The 23,746-nt window shown below is 43.0% G+C and overlaps 1 protein-coding gene across 2 annotated transcripts in view; it reads left to right on the top strand.

Annotated features, from left to right (window-relative positions):
- Positions 1–13,240, top strand: part of poc1b (POC1 centriolar protein B) — a 39,151-nt gene extending 25,911 nt beyond the window's left edge. The window contains exons 11-12 of one of the 2 annotated variants that reach the window (XM_067493131.1): positions 11,107–11,403; positions 12,526–13,240. In XM_067493131.1, coding sequence (XP_067349232.1) covers positions 11,107–11,403; positions 12,526–12,729 — 501 coding nt within the window. In that variant the 3' untranslated portion in view covers positions 12,730–13,240. Of the gene's footprint in view, positions 1–11,106; positions 11,404–12,525 lie in introns of those variants that run through there. The other variant, XM_067493134.1, reaches the window with a different exon arrangement.
- Positions 13,241–23,746: the final 10,506 nt, after the last annotated feature.

The raw sequence follows: 23,746 nt of genomic DNA, 5'->3' as shown, positions 1-23,746 counted from the left end.
GGCACAAGTACATCAGGTCGTGGCCAGAGACATTTTTACAAAGGCAAGCGACGGATTTTATTTACACCTGCCTGACTATAACATGGCTCTGATTACAGATTCACTAGACCACCTGCACGTGTGGTCTCTCTCAGTTCTGCTCCTATTTTGCTTGCAAAATGTGCGGTTTACACCCACAGCCGTGGTTATTTTTCTGCATTATAGAGCTATGTCACTAAAGCTACACCTCTGTCACTGAAACAGTTTCCAAGTGTGCTCTGCTTTTTGGACATGTTCGGCCTAACTTTCGTTTCAGATAGTGTTTTCAATCAAACTGATCATTTAGTCGTGTTGAATTTGTTGTCCCCTTTGATGTGCTTCATTTAAGCAGCAGTCACAAAAATAACCGCACTCTTTACTCCATGTGCTCTTGATTGGACCCCCTGAACCCCTGACCCTGGCCCAAATCGGCATGTCTTAGCTAAAAGGCTAGCTGCTCACCTGTCGTTCTTTAAAAAGTTTAAAGGGCTGCTTATATTTTTAAGATGTAGTTTTAACAATTGTCAACATGTTCTTTTTCTTTGGGCTGTTCTCTATCAGGAGTCTCCACGTGCCTCAATCTAACCCCGTCCTCTGCATCCTCTTCTCTCACACCGACTGACTTCATGTCCTCCCTCACAATTGTTCTATGTTGCAGTAAAACCCTTTGAATATTCATCAGTAGAGAACAGAATCGTTTTTTCCTGTTTGCTTTTCTGTTCCTGCCCCAGATTCATTTAACTAATAAGTGCACATAATTTGCAGTGATGCGCTCTGGCTTGTTTGAATTTTTCCATGTGTGAAATAAACCTTAAAAATGGGTTCACTGATATGTTGCTTTTACGTTGGACAACTGCTGACAATTTTGTACTGTGATCTGACTCATTACACCTTTAAAGTGAATGGCATTCATACATCTTGAGACCAAAAGCTGAACATACAAAAAGTGTCTGCTGCTGTCTGGTGGTCCCAAACCAATTTACTTGACGGCCAGCAAAGCCTGTTTCCACACCAACGCTACAAGTGCTTGACCATATTTAATGAACTCTGGGTATTGTTTTTTTTTTATATATATTTTTTTAGAGGATGTTTTGATCCTTAGCCCTCTATTGTCAGCACTGCATCCATTTTTAGCATGAGTGGGAGCCTGCAACTCACTGTCAGTGCTGTGTTCTTTTCATAACATTACACAGGACTGAAAGCACAAATATTTCACTCTTATACATTATCTGACAGTTTAGCTACAATTTCTAGATAAAACCAGGTCTGCAATATCCATCCTTCTATCCATTATCTGTAACCGCTTATCCTGTTCAAGGTGAGAGTCGGGGTACAGCCTGGACAGGTCGCGGCTCTATCACAACACACACACACACACACACACAGAGAGAGAGACAATCATTCACATTCACAGCTACGGGCAATTTAAAGTCGCCAGTTAACCAAACATGCATGTCTTCTGACTATGGGAAGTAAGCTGAGGGATGTGAGATATGAGATTAATTTGGGGACATGATGTTGCACTTTTTCCTTCTTCTTTTTCGTAGCTTTCTCTTCCCTTTTCTCACTGAGAACCCAGCAGGCCTGGGTGATGAGTCATCTTTATTCTTAGTGGGATTTGGTGACAGATACTTACTTGTTCATCCTACAGAAGTGGGTCACAGTGCTGAGTCCATCTACACACACACACACACACACACACACACACACACACACACACACACACACACACACACACACACACACACATTAAACCGCACCTTCTGTCCAGAAGCAGAATAAATGCATAAATTAGCAAACAGCAACACTGTTTTACAGTAGCATAGCCAGTGAGGCATCTTTTTACATGTCTCAGAGTGAAAAGCATTTGTTATGAATGACTGACTACATGATTTATTATGTATTATTATGTATTTTGGTTTGGTCGTGTAAAGTTTCCCATGATATGGGGAATCTATACACCCAGGATTCCTTAACTGAATTTTTAACACCTGTGAATACAATGCGTTTCTATAAAGGTGTGTGTGTGTGTTTTCATGTGTGATACTGATAATATTTTTTTGCAGTTGCATGCTTTTGAAGTTATTAGAGTTTCATTATGTCCATGTTTTGTGTAATTATGCCACTATTGAGAATATGCACAATGTACAATGGACTATATTTTGTATGGATGCCAGCTTCAGTGTGTACTATTTTGGCATTTCACGTTACTTTATATTTGTTATAGTAGCCTTTGCCTGTGTGTGTGTGTGTGTGTGTGTGTGTGTGTGTGAACATGCATGTGTGTTCACCAGCTAGAGCTATCTGGCTCTGCTCAGCGAACTAAAGGCAAAGCTGTATTCTTTTCTTTTTTTTAATTGGCTGAGGACGAGGTGTTTACAGTCAGTGTGTGAGCCGGTCACAAGCATACTGCATTTAATGGCAAAACACCGCTATGCAGGATATTTTAGTCTGAGTGTGTGGGTGGCTGCTGTGCAGATGTCAGAGAGGGAGGGTGAGAAATACAGAGGATCCATCCACTTCCTCAAAGCCACGTGAACCTCCTGCCGGCTTCCTGCTCATCTTTCAGCTCTGTGAAAATATCAGTGTTGCTGCACCTCTGAGAAAGCGCCTGTTAGGTTAGATGAGTGATTCATGTGGAATCATAGTTACATGATATCTGTATGTGTTTATTTGATTAGGTGCTTCCCTTTTTTTTTCTTGTGTCTCTATTTGTGTGTTCATTTATGGGTGTGAACATGGTTAGCTGTGTGTTTGCCTGAAGAGATACAATGTCATGGTATGGGTGTGGATATAACACCTGGGTACATGGCAATGAGGTGTGACGGAGATGAATGAAAAATTAATCCTCTGATGTGGCGTCTTGGCAGGGCTGGCAGAGGCGTCAGATCTCTTGCCAATTCTACCTGCCAACTGACTTCTTGTTAAAGGTCAGGGGTGGTGGAGGATAGTGTGTGTGTGTGTGTGTGTGTGTGTGTGTGTGTGTGTGTGTGATTCTGTTGATTAACACACAAACAGCAGGTTAATTTGTGAAGACCGTTCATTTTAATTATTATTACTACAACTAACCTGCATTCATAAAGCAGGTCCAAGGCTAAGTTCAGACTAGAATAGCCCTGCGTGTAATAAAATCAAGCGGAAAGATTTGAAATAATTTGTTAAATGGAAATATGTCTCTGATTACTGCCACTGCTGTCTGGCTTTATGGGAGGTGTCGAATGCACGTTTGCACATTAAGAAATAGGTTTGCAAAAGGTTTCAAACTGTCCCCTCACATGGGGCCCAGGTACTAATTTCACACAGGACCGAAACTGCATCCAATAGTTTCACGTAATTCCCAGCAGCATTTGTGCCTGAAGGGGTCATTTTAGTTTGTTTTTTTTCCCCACATCTGTCGTTCAGTTAGTTTCCCTTTAAAATACGCTGTGTGCGCGTGTATTTTTTCGTCATATTTCACTAGATAAAACTGAAAATAACAGGTGTACGGTAGGAACAAAGTGCTGCTGTTTGGTAAAGAATTGATTTCTGTGTTCTGTACCAATCCTGGATCAGGCCGCACACAAAGTTGGGCTTTTGAGGCAGGAGCTTGGGCAGAAACAGAAGGTGGATGGATGCCTGTTAGATATAGTTGGGTTCACCTTCACACAGCATCCGGGCGGAGGATAAGATGATTGCTACATCTGACTCATGAGTCAAACTTTCCATGGCTGTATTGTTTCTGATAGTTTCACTGGTACGTAAAATATAAATAAAAAACTTTGCCAAATCGCTTGCATCTCTATGCCACTTTTGGTCATAACACCAGCTTAGAGTGTCAGAGAGTTCAACAGGTTTACCTTGACTGTGTGTTAAAAGCAGAGCCATTACTTCTGTTAATAATCAAGGAAAGAATTCTGGAGAGTGACTCCAGCTGTGAGTTGTTTGGATGTGTGGCAGGAGTTGCTGAGTGAATAATTGTTTGTGTGCGTCTGTCTGATGGTACACATGGCAGCCAGTAGTATGTGTGTGTGTGTGTACGTGCCACCGTTGACGTTTGCTCGACAGCCACATGTGTTGGTGTCCAGAGGGCAACTATTTGCTTACATGTGCGTGTGTGTGTGTGTGTGTGTGTGTGTTGGGGCTGCAAAACTAGGAAAGTGAAACCAGGGCGGAGGGTCAGGGCAGGCTAGTGCTGGCTTTGATTTTGAACAAGGATTTCCTCTCTGTGTGCCGCCTGGTTTATTAATGACATTACATGGCTTCCTGTAACCAGGAAACACTCCCTTCCTATCACAGGACCAACTTCAGTACCAGACCAACCATCTAATCGAAGAAAAGATGAGTGGTCACATGGTCCGCTCTGTTGTCACTGTTATTTATTTTTATTCTAGTGTTTAAATGAATTATATGTAAAATGTGCACTTGGCGTTGAGGTATACCTGCTCCTTACCTACGCATACACAAAGGCAATGGCAGCGTCATCTGCGTCAGTTTTCACCTGCTTCCTTGCGTAGATCGTGTGTATCTTGGGGATTTAAGGGTTGGCCACAAGGAGGCAGACTATGTGTGGGTATGTAGATCCAGGTAGTTGCTTTCCACTAGTATAGTTGTGATTTTGAAGCTCCTCAAGATCATTTTGTACTGCACACTACCAATGCACAGGTTTGCATCTCATTTGTGATGATGTGCACAACACTCCGGATTACTCAGGCTGCACGAGGGCGCTGTTTTGACCTGCCGTACACCTGGTTAACGGCAAGACTCATGAGTCTGATCACAAATCACAATGTCATCTGCAAACATCATAGTCCATGGAGATTCCTGTTTAACCTCATCTGTCAGCCTGTCCATCACCAGAGCAAAACAAGAAGGGGTCAGAGTTGATCCTTGATGCAGACCCACCTCCACCTTGAACTCCTCTGTCACACCTACAGCACCTCACCACGGGCTTACAGCTCTCATACATGTCCTGCACCACTCTAACATACTTCTCTGCCGCTCCAGACGTCCTCATACAATACCACAGCTCCTCTCTCTGCACCCTGTCATACACTTTCTCTAAATCTACGAAGACACAATGCAACTCCCTCTGACCTTCTCTGTACTTCTCCATCAGCATCCTCAAAGCAAATACTGCATCTGTTGGACTCTTTCTAGGCATGAAACCATATTGCTGCTCACAAATGTTCACCTCTGCCCTTAGCCGAGCTTCCACTACTCTTTCCCACAACTTCATTGTGGCTCATCAGTTTTATTCCTCTGTAGTTGCCACAGCTCTGCACATCTCCCTTGTTCTTAAAAATGGGCACCAGTACACTTCTCCTCCAGTCCTCAGCATCCTCTCACTCACCAAGATCTTGTTAAACAAACTAGTCAGAAACTCTACCGCCACCTCTCCTAGACACTTCCATACCTCCAACTGCCTTTCCGCTCTTCATCCTCTTCTCTCTTTCTCTCTCTCTCTTTCTCTCTCTCTCTCTCTCTCTCTCCCTTTCTCTCTCTCTCTCTCTCTCTCTCTCTCTCTCACTCACACACACACACACACACACACACACACACACACACACAAAAGATGTTTTATTTCAGCTCCTTGTCATTTAAAGACAGGCTGCTGTGTCACCATGACATACTGGATAAAAAGCATGGGAGAAAATAAAGTCGATATTTACATTGCTCCTAACAGACGGAGCTCAACAGTTGCTAATAGTCATTTTGCTCTGTCCACCACTGACAAAGTGAACCACCTGCAGAGCTGTTTGATTGGCTGGTTGAAGGACTCGCACAAACTCACAAATATTACTAGCTGGACGATGCATTGGTACATGTTACCAATGTTAAGAGAAATCCTTACACACATTTTTGGGCCAGGGGCGACTTTGGTTCAGGAGGTAGAACAGTTGTCCTCCTTGATCAACACACTGAATCCCAACTTAGTTGATAGTACAGGACTTTGGTCCTGCATAAAATGGCAATATGGAGCAAAATACAGGGTAAAACCTGTGGTGCTATACTTCAACTCAATAGCAAATCATTCGAAGTAACGCACCTAATTTATGAACGACACCTTCAGAATCCTGTCTGGGTGCAGCCTGAACAGAGTTGCATTAAAATAAATCTTTTAACTGGAAATCTGAGTTTACATGGAGCAAAAGTGTAATCTGACATTTCTGCTCCTCTGATGTATTTTGGCCTCACAGATTGTAAATGTATAGTGACAGAAACACAACTTTCTTTGTGTTTAGAATTTGGTATTTTAGGAAACAATGACAACTGTATGGTTTGCTGTTTTAAAAGACTGCTGCAGTTAAAAATGTCAAATATTGGCTGATATTTGGTAAATACTTCAATATACTTTAAAAACTAAAAAAAAAAAACCTAGTGACGACATAACCAGAACAAAAGGAAGCTGTGTAAATTCCTATTAGTTTGGAAATATGTCTGTGGTTCAACTATGAACAATTACACCAACACATTGTTGTAATGGCTCTGAAAGAGTCAAAGAACACAACCAGTTTTACTCTGAGGATTTCACTGTACTACTGCGTGTTACCTTCACACACAGCTGTGGTTACAAGACCTTCATTTATTCACCATTTTCTTTTAACGCATTCATTAATCCCAGTCGCTTAATGTAGATTATTTCAAGTGCTGCTTTTTAAAAATGTGTGCAGTCACGCTGTCATATTGAGTATTGCTTATGATACTTGTCACATTATGGTCAGTATGTCAACACAGCCCATTCTTGGCATGAGGAGGGCAGGCAGCTCAATGGGAATACTTAACATCACACAGCTTGAGAGCCCATCTGTGTCCTCTTCAGTGGACAGGACGCTTTGACCACAGTGACAGACCACTTAAAGAGGGGCTCACCCTGGCTAATTTACATACAATTTTAATTTTAGACGGTGTCAAAAAGGTGTTGTGTACAGTAAATGCAGATTACGATGGTTGAGTATGTGTTTTAAAAAAGGGCTGGAGGCTTATTTATAACACAATCTGGCAAAATAAGTGGAAAAGGGGAAAGTAATTTAAATCATGATCCTTTCACTCACATCACAAGGAGGATTTTTCATGTTAATTAATTATTTTGAAGATGAGTATGTGGCTTCAGGTAAAGCAGCGAGGTCGTGAGGGGAGGCACAACATCACAGAGACCCTTCAATTAAGATCAAACGGCTTTTTTAGGTTAGGGTCTCAGTGTGTGGGCTTTCCTGCCAAAAGAGGAAGAGCCCAGCTAATTCTGGTACTCGTGGTAATTGTGTTTTTGATCAGACATCTGCCATTTGATTTAGGAATGGAGGGATGGCTATTTTTGATCGGTCTGCTTGATGCTTTTGATCACAAACATCACAGCCCCTGCGAACTTTTTAACATGGACTCCTCTTGCGATGCCATTGCAGTTTATCCTACATGTGCTCCAGTCATAAACGGGCAAGATGCTGTCAACAATAAGAGCAATAAATAAAATAAATGGATTGACATTTACTGCTGCAAAGTCAGTCACATCTCTCACTCTCACAGCGGTGGAGTAGCACTTTAAACCAACACAAACTGCAGCAAAATATGGAATAATATATATAAAACAAACCAAATGCAGAGTGTACTAGTAAATATTTACATGGTTTACTACATAAAACGAATCCAATGTAAAAATATTAATATTAAGAATATTGTTTTCCTTAAGGACCAGCACCCCTCACATTCCAGTAATTAACCCTCAGCTCTCTCGTGCCGGTCACGTCTCCCAGTAACCTTGTTAACGGAGCTGCAAGTTTCCGCTCTCCCCTGCCACCCAGGCCTAACCACCCGCTCATCTCTCAGCAGACAGAAACCCATGGCGGGCAGCGGGCCATGACCACTGCTGACCGCCGTTACAGCGGGCCGGTGACCCCTGACATTCTTCGGGGAAACGAGGATTTTATCTCAGAAATGCTTCTTTTTATAGGTTCATACGTTGGTTGCCTCCCTCCATGCTCTACATGCCTTGGAAGTCTCCTAATAATTCTCAATAATAATCCATTTTTGTGTCCGTACCGACCTTCTGTTTAAAATGCAGAAAGTTATCAAGCTTCAGTTAGTGCATTTGAAGCATGTACTTACGATTTTTCACAATTGTTTACGCCAGTAAAAGTGTAACATGCTTCATGTTGACACTGATTTAACACTTTTAACTCTTACCAGATGTTGTTGTTGGGTTTTTTTTTTATGGATTTGTTAAGCATTTGTTAAAATCTAGCAATAAATACTAGTTGCATATTAAAAGGAAAAAAAAAAAACTTTATTTGCCATGTCCCCGGCTGCAAGAGTTTTATTAGATTTATCTAGTTTGCTTGTGTTTGTGTATTTGTGTGTATGTGTGTGCACTCACTAACACAAGCAGGGGTACCCTGTCTGTTAAATTTCTGATTGCACCCACACTTCCTGGCGGAGTGGTGAGGGGGGGGGGGATGGAGATTTGTATCTGCTAAGCGGAAATGAGCTGAGCAGATGTTAGTCAGATGTGGGCAAAGGAGGATGGGTGGATGGGGAGGAGGGGTACAGAAATAAGAAAATACTGAGATACCAAGTAACACTCACCATCCACACGCTAAGAGTTTTGTTCACCTCCACTCAGGAGTTAGGAGTAAACCCCCCCCCCCCTTCACACACACACACACACACTCCTCCTCACCTCCCTCCATTCCTCCCTCCTCTTCTGCCTCCCTCCATGCTCTCTTTGAACTGATGACAGTGCTCAGGAAGTGAGCCAGAATCGATTGCTCCATGCATGAGGCCAGGAATGTGTGACACCCTCATCCTTGTCTCCCTCCTCCATCCTCCTCACACTTCCCTCATTTATTTTTTCCCCTTCTCGTCCTCTTCATGCACTCAATACACCATCTACCCTCTTTCCACCTTTTACGCGAGACACAATGTCAGAGCCCAACTTTGCTTTACCAGGTCCAGACAAATGGTACAGACACTGATCTATCTGAGTGCTAAAAATGTCATTGTTGGCAGAATTTTAATTTTTTATTTTTTTTTTATTTTTTTTTGGGAACAGTGGTTTCTCGAGCGTCATTCTTAAGGACCCCTACTCTGATTGTTTTTTAACTAACCCTGCACTACTCACTGCTGGAAGAAAGCAGTTCTCTCAGTCTTCCTGTGCTGCATCCGCCTCCAAGCTGGAACCTTCCAGCTTCTTTTTGAGTTACGTAATCAGCAGTGCATAGGATAGTGATAGTCGGGTCCTTGAAGTCCTGTACTGTGAACGGCTGTTTTACAGAGTGTTTGAGTGCTGATCTTGGATAGAGTTGTCCAAGTTCTACCCAATAAATATTGTGGAACACTTTTCAACGAAGCAACTGGTGAACAAAAATGCCACAGCTGCTTGGGTCTTCTCCGAACTGAGGATTTGTTTCTTTTCCATTGGACTGTTTAGTCGACAGAGAGCAATTTGAAGGCATCACTTGGAACCACCTGAAAAGTGTATGGGAGCCTTTATTCTTTTCCTTTCATCTGTTCCCTTTCAGGTGTTGCCACAGCGAATCATGTGCCTCCATCTAACCCTGTCCTCTGCATCCTCTTTTCTTACACCAACTAACTTCATGTCCTCTCTCACTACATCCATAAATCTCCTCTTTGCTCTTCCTCTAGACCTCCTGCCTGGCAGCTCCAACCTCAGCATCCTTCTACCGATATATTCACAGTTTCTCCTCTGAACATGTCTAATTCAACTATTTAACAGTTAATCGATGTTTCAGTCATAGCTTAGATGGATTTTTCTTGACCGAAAACGGTGAATCTCCTCTATATTGTCCAGGTCACTGTTGTCTGTCAAGCAATACACTTTTACAGTTTTTAAAACCTTTCGATTACGTGTTTTGACTTGACTTGCTTATTACAAGATTTAAATTAGCACTTTGACTAGAAAGACAGTTTTGAACAGCAAATTCTTCAGAGTTGGCTTAGGTGTCCTTGAGCAAGGCACTTTAACACTTGGTTTAGAAAAGCTTTTCAGCAGCCACCAGCCGGATACTGTATGTAATAAAAAAGCTAGTATTGTGCATGTGTGAAAGTATTTAGCAACACACACACACACACTCTCCACTCAATCCTCTCTTTCTGGATAAATACGGAACAAGGAAAATGTCCCTTTTTTTTTTCTTTTTTTTTTTTTGAAGTGAACATAATGTTCTCTTTTTTTCCCTCCTTTCGCCGTGAAAGGAAATCATTGTTTGACAAAGTCAAATAAAAAAATGTTTCTCTGTTTTACTCTCTGAACTGAGCTCTCGCTGCCTTTGACTGCAAATGATCTTAATAACTTGTTTTTAACCTGCAAGTAAGTCTGTGGGTCACAGAGTCTGTCATTCAGTCCGAAGTCTAGCAGCGTGAGTCATCCACCTCCTTCAGTCTGCCAAGTTACAACAGGCTCAAGGCCTCCGCCTGGCTGAACAATGAGACAGGACGGATGTTGGCTCACCCTGCACAGCATTATATATCATTATTGCATATTAGTGGGGCTAATTAACATCTGTCTTTATTCTCTCTCCCACTTTGATTCCTGTATTTTTCAAAAAGGGCAATGATGCAAGCTGGCTCTAAGGATCGGTGTGTGGTTTTTTTTTTGTATTATTAACAACTCAAACTTTATGTATTCTATATAGTTCTCACGCTCAATTTGCCCTTCAACTGTTGTTAAATGTCTTTCAAAAGATTCAACTTTTTAAGAGGAGCTGTTTCCGATGTTTCACCTGCTGTTTTAAAGGGAAATAGTATATACTTGAATTTTCTTTTTAAAATGTTTTTTTTTTGTTGTTGTTGGTTCCTCGCTTTTTTTTTTTTTTTGCGTTTCCAGCAGGTTGTCGAAACAGTGCGGACACTTAGAGGCGCCATTAATGGAGCATTATTTTAAGAGCCCATTGTTTTCAGTGACATGTCCTCGATTACATGTCAGCTTCCACAATGGCGATTTGATGTAATGTAAGTTTTATTTGTGCGACTCAAAGCATTTCATGAGGGCAGAGCTCCTGGCAGACCTGAGCCCAGCACTTATGTCAAAGAAACCACCCACATAAATATCCATCATCTGAAGACCAGTCTTTCATTCTCCCTTGTTTTCATCTCCAGTTCTTAAACAGGCGGACACACTTGACACCCACGCAGGCTGCCGCCAACAGTCATCGTCACGTCTCCAGTTCGAGCATGGAAGAATGGACGGGGGACGAAATTGCCGGTGGGGCCGGTTCGACCGCTGAGAGCCAGACTGGGGCTGACAGGGTAGGAAGAGGAAGGGAAGAGGACGAGGACGAGGACGAGGAAGAAGAGAGAGGACAAACACACCCTCTGGAAGTTCTCTCTGGTCATCCATCAAGTCTTGATTCTATCCTGCGGCACGTAGTTCAACAGTTGGATATTCTCACGCAGGTCAGTTATTCATAAAAGTGTAAACCGTCTATTCACGATAGAGGGAGCGTGTGAAATTTATTAATTCCAACTCCCTCCACTGCAGAGTTGATTCCCAGTGTCAGGTTACTTTGACACATCAAAATTCCCCTTAAGCAAGATCTAAAGATTAGAAGATGGAAATCTGATATGTTTTTCTTTTGGGAAAGGAAAAGCAGCTTACTCTGTCAAACTCAAAGCATCTGTAGCCAAACACAAGAGCCACTAGAAGTATGATTAATGTTTTACCTGTCCAGATCTGCACCTGTTTGAACAGGTGTCAGTAATAGCTGAACTGAGCAATAGTAGGCTTTAATATGATAATAAAGCCGTGGTCAGAGCTGTTTGAATTCATTGTTAAATGAATTAATAATTTGAAATGATGGCGCAAAAGGCTTGATATTCTCTCCATTTATTTTACACCACTTTAACTTTGCTCTTGGCCTTTCTCTCACCTCCTGGTAAAAATACAACCCTAAAACAACGATACGCTCAGAAACGCCTCCGGACCCTCTGGAATCCAAAAATACCACCCATTTTATAGTATGTTAGATTTAGATTGCAGCTAAAATTTGTCTTGTCAAATGACGTTTTGACTCCTATGAACTAAGCTGTGAAACACGTGGATGAGCTTTTTGGAGTCTGTTCTCATACTCATCCTCACAAACACGCAGTCATTATTTCTAAGTTGAAATCTAACATTCCACGATAAATCTGGGATTTGTTCTATTATCTTGCTGAACCTGTTAACTGATTAAGTGATTCCTCTGAAAAGTATGTTCACACTTTTGAGTTTTCTGTACAATTTTCCCAAACATTAGCTCCAGAGAAGAAGTTTACTGACACATTCTATCGTTCTATCAGAGACGTAGTGCTCAATAATAAAGCATAAAACACGTACACATTATAAATATTTCATTTCAAAAATCCATTAATGGATTACCACAGATTCATAATGAGACCTGCATGACTGAACCATTCTCAGCATGAAGGCCTCAATCTTCTCTATACCCATCTTTACTATGTTTTTATATATGGCTGCCTAAACATTACTACCCCCACCCCCCACCCCACCCCACCCCCAAACCTCTTCACTTCACACAGACTGTGTCAGTGCTGGAGGAGCGTCTTACCCTGACTGAAGACAAGCTGAAGGAGTGTCTCTTCCACCAAACTCATGTTCTCAAGGAAGTGCAAGCATCAGCGCAGAGGGCCGAGAGCGAGGAGACCGATGGATCACCTGTCCATTCACCCTACCTCACAAACACAGACCACCATGGTGGTCTTTCTCAGGAGTCAATGGGTTAATCAGGATTTGGACTTTGTTGAAGGGTGTGTGTGTGTGTGTGTGTGTGTGTGTGTGTGTGTGTGTTTACGCATAATGCCAAAATTGCTTCTCTATGTCTTTCTTCACATCTTAAGGATGTTTAGTTGTACAGCCAAGCAGACATTCCACTTGCAGTGTGTGTGTGTGTGTGTGTGTGTGTGTGCGGCATCCAATCCAGGCAGCTGCAGATATGAAAACAGATGGTGCTTGTCTGCTGTATGACCTGTGTCTGTGGGGGTGTGTGTGTGTGTGTGTATTAGTGTTTACATGTGTATGTGTTAGCACATGTTTTAGGAGTTTGCTGCTTCTGCACATTTACTACTTTACTACTATTAATACTTAATTGTCATCTGCTTGCATCTATGCACAATGCCATGTACTTTTAGAACCAAGTTGTGCTACATATTGCAACAAATATACCCGATATAAACATAATTTATCTAAATAAATTCCATACTCTATTGCAGTAATGTTATTAGTATTGTCTGGTATATTTGAATAACAGCTGATAAATGTTGGGAACAGTGAATACGGGTCTGTTTTAACTATGATTTTCAGAAATTCAGAAAACAAAAATACTTCACAATTATTATTTGGTAGCTCAAACCAATCACAAAAGGGTAAAGTGATGCACCATATTCAGTCCCAACCATATCATCCAGCCTCAGAGTGAAGAGGCGGAATATCGTGAACTGGCCAAGTCAGTCGTCTGGTCGCAGTCCCAACTGGGCGGCTCTCACTTGAGGGGCCAGATTAAAGGCACAGAGATTCCACAAACAAGCAAGAGCTAAAGGTGGTTGCGAGAGCATCACCAGGGAAGACTGAAAACGTCTGGTGACGTCCAAAGGATTTTCCACCAAGTTGCAAATATAATTATTTGTTTTGTGCAGTTATTTTGATTCCTGTCGAATATTTCGGTCCTGTTACTGCGACCGATGGTGGTGGATACTATATTGATACTCAGGGAAATTTAAAGCCTCCAGTAGCTCAAAATGCTCAAATAGACAAAATAAAATACATATGAAATATAGCATACATGGTAATGAGTAGCAGTAGAAGCACATCTTTATGCTCAGGCAATAAACCATAAGTTCAGTATAATAGTGATTAAAAATAAATGTTTAGCACACAGGTCTTTCTGTATTGATGTTGACACGTACTCTAAGCACAGCTGTGGACTCTAATGTAGTATTCAATTATTTCAACCAACCCAGAGAACAAAAAGTGGTCTGGACGTGTTTGTGATAGAAAGCCAAGATCCATTCCCATCTTAATCCATAACTTTAGTTGTAATTTTAATTTTGCTGGTGCTGTTTTTTTGTTTTTGTTTTTTTTCCCCCCATACAGTCTCCGATCTCTGAGACTTCTTTTCCCAGCGGCAGAGATGTGGTGAGCAATGCTGCCGTGTCGGGAGGAAGCGGTAAAAAAAGCCGCACAAACCGGGAGCTCTCCCCACCACATCCTTTGCTTCCTCCCTGGTTTCGGTTGCTTTTCCTCCTACGGCATCTTTCCTTCACACAAGTTACATAAAGTGTTTGGGCCTGCAGGGAAAGGGGTGTGGTGGAAGACCCACACTTTCATGCAACATTACAAAGACAGAAACCTCAAGTTCTGGTTTGACTTCTGTCCGGTCATTTCCACATTAGTTCACATTTCACAGAGCACATTTTTCTTTCTACATGTGACACCTTGCTATCAGTGGGAATCTGATATAAGCTTTAGTTAACACCCGTAGTGAAACAGGTTTTAAAATTATTACACTGGATTTGAACCTCGGCCGTTTGCCGCCCTAATCCCTGAATTTAAAAAAAAATAACAACTTCAGCGCAATATTGCTGTGACCGTCACGTCTTCATGACTTCTGGAAGAAGTGGCCAAAAGCCAAACTGACCTCAGTTCGTAATGGGTTTCTTCCCAAGTGTGTACAACGGTGACAGAGACACTTAACAACCAATTTCCACCTTCACTTACATCTCATTAAGTGTATACAGGCCTTGTTTTACAGTACTCACACACATCAGCGTAATGGAAACCTTTTGTTTGGGAGCGTGTGTTTATGGTGTTGTGAACAGGATCCCATAACCTGTTCAAAGCCTCTGGAGGAGGAGCTTCCTGTTGAGGACGAAGCTCTTGTACCTTGACTTGCCTCCAGCTAATTTCACGGTCACAGCTGCTGACCTGTGTGCGCTTGTACTCAGGTGGTTTTTTTTCCCTTGACTTTATTGGCCGCGGAAATATTTGTGGAAGCAATGTTTCGATTTAGTGTTCGACTGACATGTGTTCATTGGTTAAGCTGATACTGACCGATTATTTATCTGCAGGACTTTGTCTTCTGCAGATATGATGCGTGTTACTATATGTTAGACTTTCAGATGTATTTGTTAACCTAAATTTGGAATTTTCAGTTCATTTGTCTCTAAAATACAAATGATTAACTATCAAAGATAATGTACAGATGATACTAAATAATTTCAACAGGACCTACTTTCTTCTAAAGTAAACTAAAACTGGACACACATGGTGGACTACAGCTGTTGCCTTATTTAGCTCAAACAAGGCACAAAGTAAAAATTATCTTTAGCTCTCAACTGAATTGACAGACCCTCTTTTTCTCCTCCTCTTTCCTTGCTGCTTCCTGCCTGCATCTGAAAAACAGGAGTCTTATGTTTCGGATATTCCCCCTTAACCCCCTTCAGGGGATGAGGCGATAAATGGGGGGCCAGGGACAAAAGGGGATGGAGTGCAAAGAGAGAGGAGGAGAAGAAGAGGAATACAGACAGGAAGACAGGAGGACCCACGCCTATTGAGTTACAGCGAGTCCGACTCTGAGCTCAGGATGTGGACTTAACAAAAAATTGATTGTAGTTTATCTAGTGTGCACACACAGTGACACCTGTTCAAATAGGCGGAGAAGGGCAGGTAAACAGCGAAACCTGCACACTGCTCAATTAGTGGCTGCTCTGTGTCTTTTTTTTTTTTTTTTTTTTATGTCTCCGTTTGACTTTTCTCAGGCCAGAAAAGTAGCACCTAGATCAGGTCTTACCTTCAGGGTAAAAAAAAGGACAAAACGTTACACAAAGTGGCCACGAAGAAAAGCAAAACAACCTAAAAGACACACAAAGGGACAAGGAACTGTTGAAATGTAAAGCTACAGTGTGAAAATGTGTCCGATACAACTCTGCCACATTCTGCACAGTCCCTCAGGTTGTTGTAGTTAGAAAAATGACAACAAATAGAAAGTTAATAAAATCACTGCTCTGCTTGATTGTAGTCAGAAAGATGAGCCTCGCCATCGCCTTTCAGATAAGAGCATATTTCTATTTAAAAAAAAAAATGGTGTTAAATGTCAGTGTAACTTTAACCAAAAGGAGACGAGAAAAAAAAAAAAAAAAGACCAACCAAGATGCAAAATGCAAGCAGTTAAAAAAAAAAAAAAAAAAAAAAAGAAACCGTGAAACAACCAGGGGAAACTAATGTTTCAGTGACCTGTTGTGCTGAGCGCTGCATGCTGGGACATCTTTACAGACTGGTCTCAGCTTTAACACTCGTGGCTTGTTTTTCCAGGGCTTAGCATGATGAAAGCTGTCTCCGGTGGGTGGTGGATTTAAAAAAAAAAAAAAAGAAGGGGGCAAGCACAGGGGGAAAAAAAAGGAAAAAAAAAAAAAAGCTGACTTCCGCACGGGGAAGGTTCAAAGGGACCTCCGCTCCCGCATGATCTGTTTGTTGTCATTTGATCCCGGAGTTGATTTTCTCTCTCTCTCTCTCTTTCTCTTTCTGTCTTCCTGTTCTTCTCTTTCACTCACAGGAAACAGAGGGATGTACATGTACACAAGACCTCTGACGACCCACTTCACCCGTTTCCCTTCCTTTTAAAATGTTATTTCTTTCTCCTCAGACTTCCTTTATCCTGGACTCCATGTGCTCTCCACCGTAAATACTTTCATTTCCATGCCATAAATTGACTGTAAAATGTTCCAGAAGCCCTTCAATAAGGCGACAATAGAGGGGACTTAACCAAGTCCAGCTGCTATGGACATTTTCTAGGGAAGCTAATTAACTGTGTTAAGCTCTGGATGTACTATTTCCTACTTGCATCCTTTTGGTTAAGGTACTTGCATAACTACACACACTTCACTGACTTGTCCACTGACCATGAAACTTTTTCTCTATGCTGTTTGTTTTTGTTTTGTTTTTTTTCTAAACTTCTTCGCAGGAGAATCCAACTGCAACTCCCTTCCCATAAGTGCTGCTGGGCCTCAGACGTGGATTGGTTTTCAGTTGTTTTATCTGGTTCCTTTTCCTCTGAAATAGGGGAACAGCGAACGTGGGAACAGGCCGTCTCCGTGCCTTAGATAAGGAAGCAGTGGACTTCCTGGCGTCCCGACTTGTTATTGGTCCGGGTCCATATGAGTCAAAGGTCACTCAGATATGAATCACATGTCCTTCCTGCCCGGCTGTCTAAAACCTGTTTGGTAAGCAGCGCTCCTGTCATGGCCTTCAGTGTGTATCTATTTCATCCTTTATACGAGAGCTCCTAGTGAACTGTCCCCGTTATAATAAAAAAAAAAAAAATTGTGTGTGTATTTTTTTTTTTTAATGAACGAATATACCTGGACAGTTTCAGTCACTCACATACAGGAGTTGTCTTGGAAGCAACATCCAGTGGGGGCTAGAAAAACTGCAGCTCAGGAAACCAAGGCAGTGACTTCAGATCAGCTCGCATCACCAATCTGCTGCCCCGAAAAGTGTGTGTGTGTGTGTGTGTGTGTGAGAGAGAGAGAGAGAGACCATGTCGGTCATGGCCCCAGTGGATTCTGAAGAACACAGATTTATGGGAAGTGCCATCTGGGTTGTGGGTGGCAGCTCTAACTGGCTTATCTTACTTACCCTTCTCACACACACACACGAAACATACTGATCCTAATTCCTGCACACAGTCAACATAATACTCATCACTGCTACTTTTGTTACAAAATCCTGCTCAATGGCTTTGTTAGGAATGGAGGGGGGGGGGTATTTTTCATCAAACTGTGTCACCCAATGGAGTCTTGTGTCTGGCTGATGTGCTTTCCCATACTGAGGAGACCAGAAAACAAGATAGTCCAGGTGGCAGAGTGATGGGGATTGGAACTTTTAGCCAAGGCTTCAGAAACTCAATGTGGTTTCCTCGCAAGTGGTCATGTGACATTGTGTGGCTTTTTTTTTTTTTACGCTTTATCCGTCATTTTGCAGATGAAATACTTATTATTGGAGGAATTTATAATTCGAAAGTACGAAAAACTACGATAATTGATAATAAAATGGCTAAAGTAGTGATTCACAGACTTTCTTTCAGATGGCTGATGTGATAAGAAGCTCACGCAGTCGGGGGAACATTCTCACTGGCTTGTCATTGATAATCTGAAGCACAGTGCATGCTGGTACATGTAGGCACGGTGCTTTTTATTTTCGGTCTGAAAATGACCAGAATTTCCATCAACTATTGAGACCAACATTTCTATAACCTGGATGAACGAGCTGTTTGCTCTTTGTACGTGATTGAGCGTCTTTGCGTGAGTAACTGTGTCCCTTTGATCATCTTTGGCCCTTCCTGCCTCTCACCAGGCCTCCATGTGTCTGTTCACTCATGTGTTTGGCTCCGGACTTGAGGATCCTCTCCTGGTTAATGGTTTTTCTCTAAGCCTGCTGTCACAGCCCGTCCCTGAGTCGCGCCCTGCTGAGCTTCAGGCTTGCGGAGGGAATCGCGCATCTTTGCACAGTGAGAATTGTGAACTGTTGTCACAGGTCAGTTTCTCCCTTCTAGTACTTTCAGCACTACTCAAGCCAAAGGCCTCTTTTCAGGCCTCTGGCTCAGCTCCCACAGTGCACCTCTGATGCAGTCCACCTGCCAGCACGTAAAGGCTGGAGTCTCCTCATTTCCACCTATCCTGACCTCCCCGCATCCTGTTTACCTTGACTGATTGGATTGACAGGACACCTGCCTGTGCGGTTTGTGCACCTTCTCCTTTAGCTTTGCAATAGTGATGTGGCACCACGAGGTGGAACTTAGCATTCGTTGGTCAATACCAATTAGAAAGAAACTTTTTTTTTTTTGTCTTGAGAAAATATTGGTGTCATTTATGTCGGTTTGTCATTTTTAGAACATAATTATAAGAATCCATCATTTTGTAATCCATTAGAGTGCTGTTCTGTCACTAGGGCTTTCCCTCCCCCCCAGTGAGCCAAAAGCCCAGTGGGTCGTGATTTGTCTCATTTCCTTTATAACTGTTTTCATCTAGTTTTTCTTGCCAGCAGCTGTTAATATAAGCCACTGTGCATTTAGCTTTTGTGGACACAGCTTTATGTGCCAGCGCCAACAAGTCCTCCAACCTTTACGCCCACAGAGGTTGTTTGCCTCCACCCGCACACACAACCAGCAGGACCATTTGTTGAAAGAAAGTCCCCACGAGGGGGGTCACTAAAATGCCGCATACTGAGTCTTACAATGCAAAGTGTCCGATAAGAGACTTAAACAGTGACACCTCCCTTGTCCTACTTTTCACCTTAATGCAAAACGAGGTCCGTGCTCCAATTTAATATTTTAATAAGCAGGGCTTTGGTGACCCAGCCACAGATCTTCTCGTGACTCCTCTCATCTCCCCAGTGGTTTGCTGACCTTTCCACTGAATGTCAAGACACCAGAGTCACTCTTAATCTTCTGCTGCAGCCTGGAGAGTCTCCCACCTGTATAACCTCATCTACTTCCCCTTTGCTAAAATTAGACAAAGAGCCACTCAGTGGTCCTCGAGCGTTATTTGCTGCACAAAGTGGAGCCAGTAGTAGGCAACTGTCAGACCTTAAGTCACTCCAGAACCCGGTGTATCATGGACTCCACAGGTAAAGATCATAAGTCCGAATCAGAAAGCGGTTTATTGGCAGGAACATTTAAGAACTCTTTACAGTGCCAGGAACTTGTCTTCTGTGTTTGACTTGGCAAACACAGACTCTAAAATATGAAGTTAAAATACAAACGTGTGACACACATCAAACGTGAAATGTGTAAACAACAGAAAAGCTGGAATAAAATAGAATAAGAGAAAAAAAGCTATATACAGAAGAAGTGCGGTGGGAAGTAGTGCAACTCAAAGAGTGACGGCGACTGACCGTAGGTTGGGGGACGGTTACCTGGTCAGCAGGCTGACTGCAGTTTACCATGAGCACACACACACACACACACACACACTGCACTGCCTTAACACGGTGCTGTGGAAAACGGGGAACCCGGGACATCTTGACAGAGCGGGACTATACTGTAGCGCGTGGTTCATTTGGGTCTTTACAGTGGACTTGTTAACAGGACTCTTTATCCTTTAATGACGATTTGCATTCAATCCTTAAGAAAAATAAGCTTGCACAGCATTCGATCACCCTTGTGAACCCAGATGTTTGGGTTTGTTTGTGCAAAGGTTTTAGAAAAGCTTTTCCTCCTCAGCTTCCATTCCAAGCCTCTAATCTAGCCCCACGCCAAAAAGACTTTTTACCCCCTAGAGCAAAACAGAGCAACCCGTCCTCCTCCCTGTAATCCCCAACAGGTGTTGGTGAACTCACACTGCCCCCCCCCCCCCCCCCCCTCCCCCTCCACCTCTTCATCATCCCTCCATTCCCAGAATTGAGAATCCCCTGCTCTTCATCATCCTCATGGAGATGCACTTCATATCCGGCAACCGCTGTTGTTGTTCCCTCTGCTCTGGTTTCCTGCCCTACAGGTCCACCCTCCTTTCGCTTCTCCTTTCACCCCTCCCCCCTTCTCCTGTGTCCGGATGTCCTCAGTCCATCTGTCAGCATGTCTATCCTCCAGACTGGAGAAAGGGAGGCGGGTGGGGAGAGAGGGAGGAGATGACAGACGAGAGAAAGCGAGACCCACTGGCCTCAGATGAGATGACCTGCACTGCCAAAAATGGCCTGTGTCTGCTTCCTGTATAGATTAATGGGAATTTTTATTCGCTGAAGATGTGAACAACCTTTATCAGATGACTGACATGCAGAAAACGCAACCACCTTGGTCCTTACTTTGTTCAAGGTCACTTTCATCAGACTTTGTAGTTGTGAACGATTTTTCGAAGAGCTTTTCCATAAAGGCATATTTTGGAGAAGCAGCAGTCTTCCCATGGGATGTTTTCCCCCTTTGAGGCCTTGATTTTTACGGATCATCAATCCTGACCTGTGTAACCCAATAGGAGCCCTTTGTTCTTCTACATCAAAGAGGTCCCGCTGGACCAGAGATCAATGAGCGATTGATAGCGCAGTGCCGATTCCACCCGTTTCCCCTCCTTTGGTCCATACTGTGACTAAAGGAGGAGCATCCCTCTTCGGTGAATTGATTGATTTTCTTATGTCTCTTCCTCTGTGACTCCAAAGTCACAAAGTCTCTCTGGGCTCTCACAAGTCATCCACATGGAGATTTTTTTACCACAATATCTCATTTTCATCTGACTTTTTTTACCCTCTGTTAATTCAATTTCATTCTCTTCTCAAGTAAGAAATGTATTAAGGACTGGTTTGATGAGGACAGTTTGTTGGAGACAGTTCCCTCCCTGTGTTTGATCTAATGAAAGACTTACTTTAGAAACTATGTTTTATCAGGGGCCTCCAGTCCTGTCATACAGTGCGTGGCCATGTCTCACCGTGGTCCATCCCTCTAAACAGGCCTAGACCTCCGGGACCTTGTAGCCAGTCTTCCACAACGGAAGACTCTGTTGTGGCTGAGCAATGATCTGGCGCCAGGAAGGCAGGAAGTGAATTTTCACACAAACACTAAAGGTTCAGCACTTTTGAAACGAGTCCCTAGAACTGTTTGTTCACATCAAGCACATAAACGGACAAAGGGATAATGATAAGCATTTAACTGTGGCCACAGAACAGTTTCGATAAGACCAGACCAAGGCCAGAATCGATCTTGAAAGTTAAGTCATTCATGCACTCGCTGAAAGATGAACATGCTAAAAATGATGTGAAGAGAATATTTTATTTTCTTCATCTGCAGTATGCAAGCAGCACCAAACATTCGTACCATAACTTACTCTTATTCTTCCTCCTCAACACCAGCTAAACATAGGAGCTTGTCATTGACTTCAGGAAACACAGGAACACACCAGATGCCAGTCTGGTTATCAGTGGAGAAGAGGTGGAACAGGTGGGGAGTTTTAGGTACCTCGATATTCATCTCTCAGAGATCCTGACGTGGGGAGTGAAGCAAGCTAACTTCTCCCAGTGGACCTACCAGAGCACCATAGAAAGTGTCCTACGCTATGGATGCACGGTGTGGTTCTCCAGCTGCACCGCGGAGGAGAGGAAAGACCTGCGGCAAATCATCAACACTGTACAAAAAAACATCTGAACTCTGCCCGGCTGAGAAGCAGACCCGAAAAGATCAGGTCTGAATGCACACACCCGGGACACACCGCCTTCCTGGCAGGCTCAGAGTCGTGAGGGCCGACTCAATCACGGTACAATGATGTACCTTCACAGTACCTCAAGATACATATTTCGTTTGGGAATAACGAGGTAACAGGATGAGAACGAAAAAAAAAATACCGACACTCAGTATTTTGCAGTTGTGGGGTACTTGTTAAATAAGTACTTGATAGGTGCGAATACTTACGGTGTAACTACAGATAAGAACAGGGTAAGAGGCTTAATTTTTATTAAAATAAATAGCAATTTTTTTTTTTATTGCCTCAAAGCATTAAAAAAACAATTTAATCAGCTGAACTTTAGTATCTAAAGTTACTGCACCTCTCGTGTAGTTATTTAATAACTACCCCTTAACTACAACATTCTTCAACTGTAGGTATTTTTCTCCTTCTCATCTTATTGCACCATTATTCCCCAAAGTCTGCTTTTTGTTATCAAGTACCAGCAAACAATCTCCATACATCTACACGACAAGGCCAGAAAAGGGGCCACTGCCGTTTTTTGATCATCTTTAAGGCATTTAATGGGGGCATTGACATTGTTTCCAGTTCTTAAAAGAGTTAATTCTTGACGTTTACTTGGAAGTTTAAAGAGTAAGTAAAGGCACAGATTTCCTCTACATTCCATCCCATCAATCCGCGAGTCCAGCTTTGCTGTTTCTAGCAACGCTATATAACCCATACTATCTCTGGCTGCGGCACAGTAAACGCCACCCATCCTATCCTGACCGCTTACTGTAGCCAAGTGCCAAGTGGGCAAAGCGAGCAGCCGGCTGTGGGACGGTGACGCTTGATCTTCAGGAAAGCGCTGTCAGCACTCAGCCTTCCTCGGCCAAAGTGCTTTGTGCCTAAGAAGCATTAGGAGCAGGGCATTGATTAAGACGCTACAGCAATGCACGAGACCTGTGGGCAGCTGGCCCTCTGCACGGCTGACGGGATTGCAGGAGCCTGGGGGTGCAGGCTACGATGGGAGTCAGGTTGGTTGGCAAGACTTTCATTCCATCATTGCCAACTTTGTCCTGGTTTAAATCCCCGACATAGTCGGTGCAGGAGGAGGGGGTGGACGCGGTGCGCTAATGCCAAGGATTAGGGGCATTTGGCTTTTCAGCTGCAATGGGAACGGAAATGCGTGTGTGGAGGGAGGGGAGTGCACGTGTGGCCTTGGAGGGATGTATACTGACTGTTTATGGAGTGGTAGGAATGCTTGAGAGCACTCTGAGCTAAATGTCCTTAAAGACAATGAAGGCTGCTTGATTTTACCACACTCATATCATGGGTATGTGTGTCCCCACGTGCCTGCCGGTCTCGTGTGTGTGTGACGTGGCTCAGTGTGGTGACAGTTGGTGGCCCAGGTTGTTGAGCAGTGACAGCGGTAATCGCTGCATCTCTGGCATTTGGCCGTTGGCTCTTAGCGTAAAGCGGCCGTCTGCTCGCTGTCGTCGCGTGTCACTGTAAGAGCTGTCAGCGGATTTAAACTCACCACGTCTTTACCGTAACAAGTGCGATCGGTCTCAAATCATAACGGCGTTATGCTTCGGTTGAGATA

Source organism: Channa argus, chromosome 23, assembly GCF_033026475.1.
Source record: "Channa argus isolate prfri chromosome 23, Channa argus male v1.0, whole genome shotgun sequence".
Lineage (NCBI taxonomy): Eukaryota > Metazoa > Chordata > Actinopteri > Anabantiformes > Channidae > Channa > Channa argus.
This window is presented reverse-complemented; position numbering and strand designations above follow the sequence as displayed.